This window comes from Penaeus monodon, chromosome 30 (assembly GCF_015228065.2).
Source record: "Penaeus monodon isolate SGIC_2016 chromosome 30, NSTDA_Pmon_1, whole genome shotgun sequence".
NCBI classification, from domain to species: domain Eukaryota; kingdom Metazoa; phylum Arthropoda; class Malacostraca; order Decapoda; family Penaeidae; genus Penaeus; species Penaeus monodon.
This window is the reverse complement of record NC_051415.1, coordinates 31274933-31275594: the sequence shown is the minus strand read 5'-3', so window position 1 is coordinate 31275594 and position 662 is coordinate 31274933. Positions and strand designations below refer to the sequence as shown.

Below are 662 nucleotides of genomic sequence, written 5' to 3'. Positions count from 1 at the left end.
ACAAGGGCATGTCAACGTCTCCGGATCGGTTGGCGTAGACCAAGAGTTTGTCGAGGTTGGAGCCGCCGTTGTGGATGTACCAGAAAGTAGCGCATTGTTGGAGGTCCTCAGGCTGTGTGAACTGCGGGGCTTTCAAGCGTCCTACGAGTCCTTCTGTTGTCGATGGCACCAGAGACGCTTCCATGTAGTGACCTTTGGAAAAAAAAAGCGCATTTTGAAATATATAAAACCCTACTTAAAGATCTTCAGTGATAAAGTAAGATACTGATATTTTTTTCTGATATGCAAAACATACAAACACCATATGTGAAAAACACATCTTATAAGAATCCAACAACTATATATACCTCAACCATTCATTTCTTCTATATACCCTTTCACAATAAACCTATTTTATCTCAGCCAAAGCTCCTTATAACCATGAAAACTTATACACAGGAGAAAGAGAACCAACCATAGCCTGTGTTGTAAGTATGATCCACAGGCGGATGAGGAACCCCGTCACTCGAGTCCGTGTTGGGAGAGATCCACTTCCAGTCTCCGAGACCCGCATCCGAAGTGTACCCGCAGAGGGAGCTCTCTTCGAAGTCACAGTCTGAAACAGAAAAAGGTATATTATAGTGGTGATTTAAGCGCTAATTGTATTCGAACATATGTATATA

At 42.6% G+C, this 662-nt stretch overlaps 2 protein-coding genes across 2 annotated transcripts in view; both read right to left on the bottom strand.

The window, feature by feature from the left end:
• LOC119592415 (MAM and LDL-receptor class A domain-containing protein 1-like) overlaps positions 1 to 662 on the bottom strand; it is an 11913-nt gene that overhangs the window by 10332 nt on the left and 919 nt on the right. The window contains exons 2-3 of the mRNA XM_037941236.1: positions 455 to 595; positions 3 to 192 (exon numbers count right to left, since the gene is read on the bottom strand). Of these exons, the coding sequence (XP_037797164.1) occupies positions 3 to 192; positions 455 to 595 (331 nt within the window). The remainder of the gene's footprint in view (positions 1 to 2; positions 193 to 454; positions 596 to 662) is intronic.
• Positions 454 to 662, bottom strand: part of LOC119592414 (MAM and LDL-receptor class A domain-containing protein 1-like) — an 8928-nt gene continuing 8719 nt past the window's right edge. The window contains exon 15 of the mRNA XM_037941235.1: positions 454 to 595. The gene's annotated coding sequence lies outside the window, so the exon portion shown is untranslated. The remainder of the gene's footprint in view (positions 596 to 662) is intronic.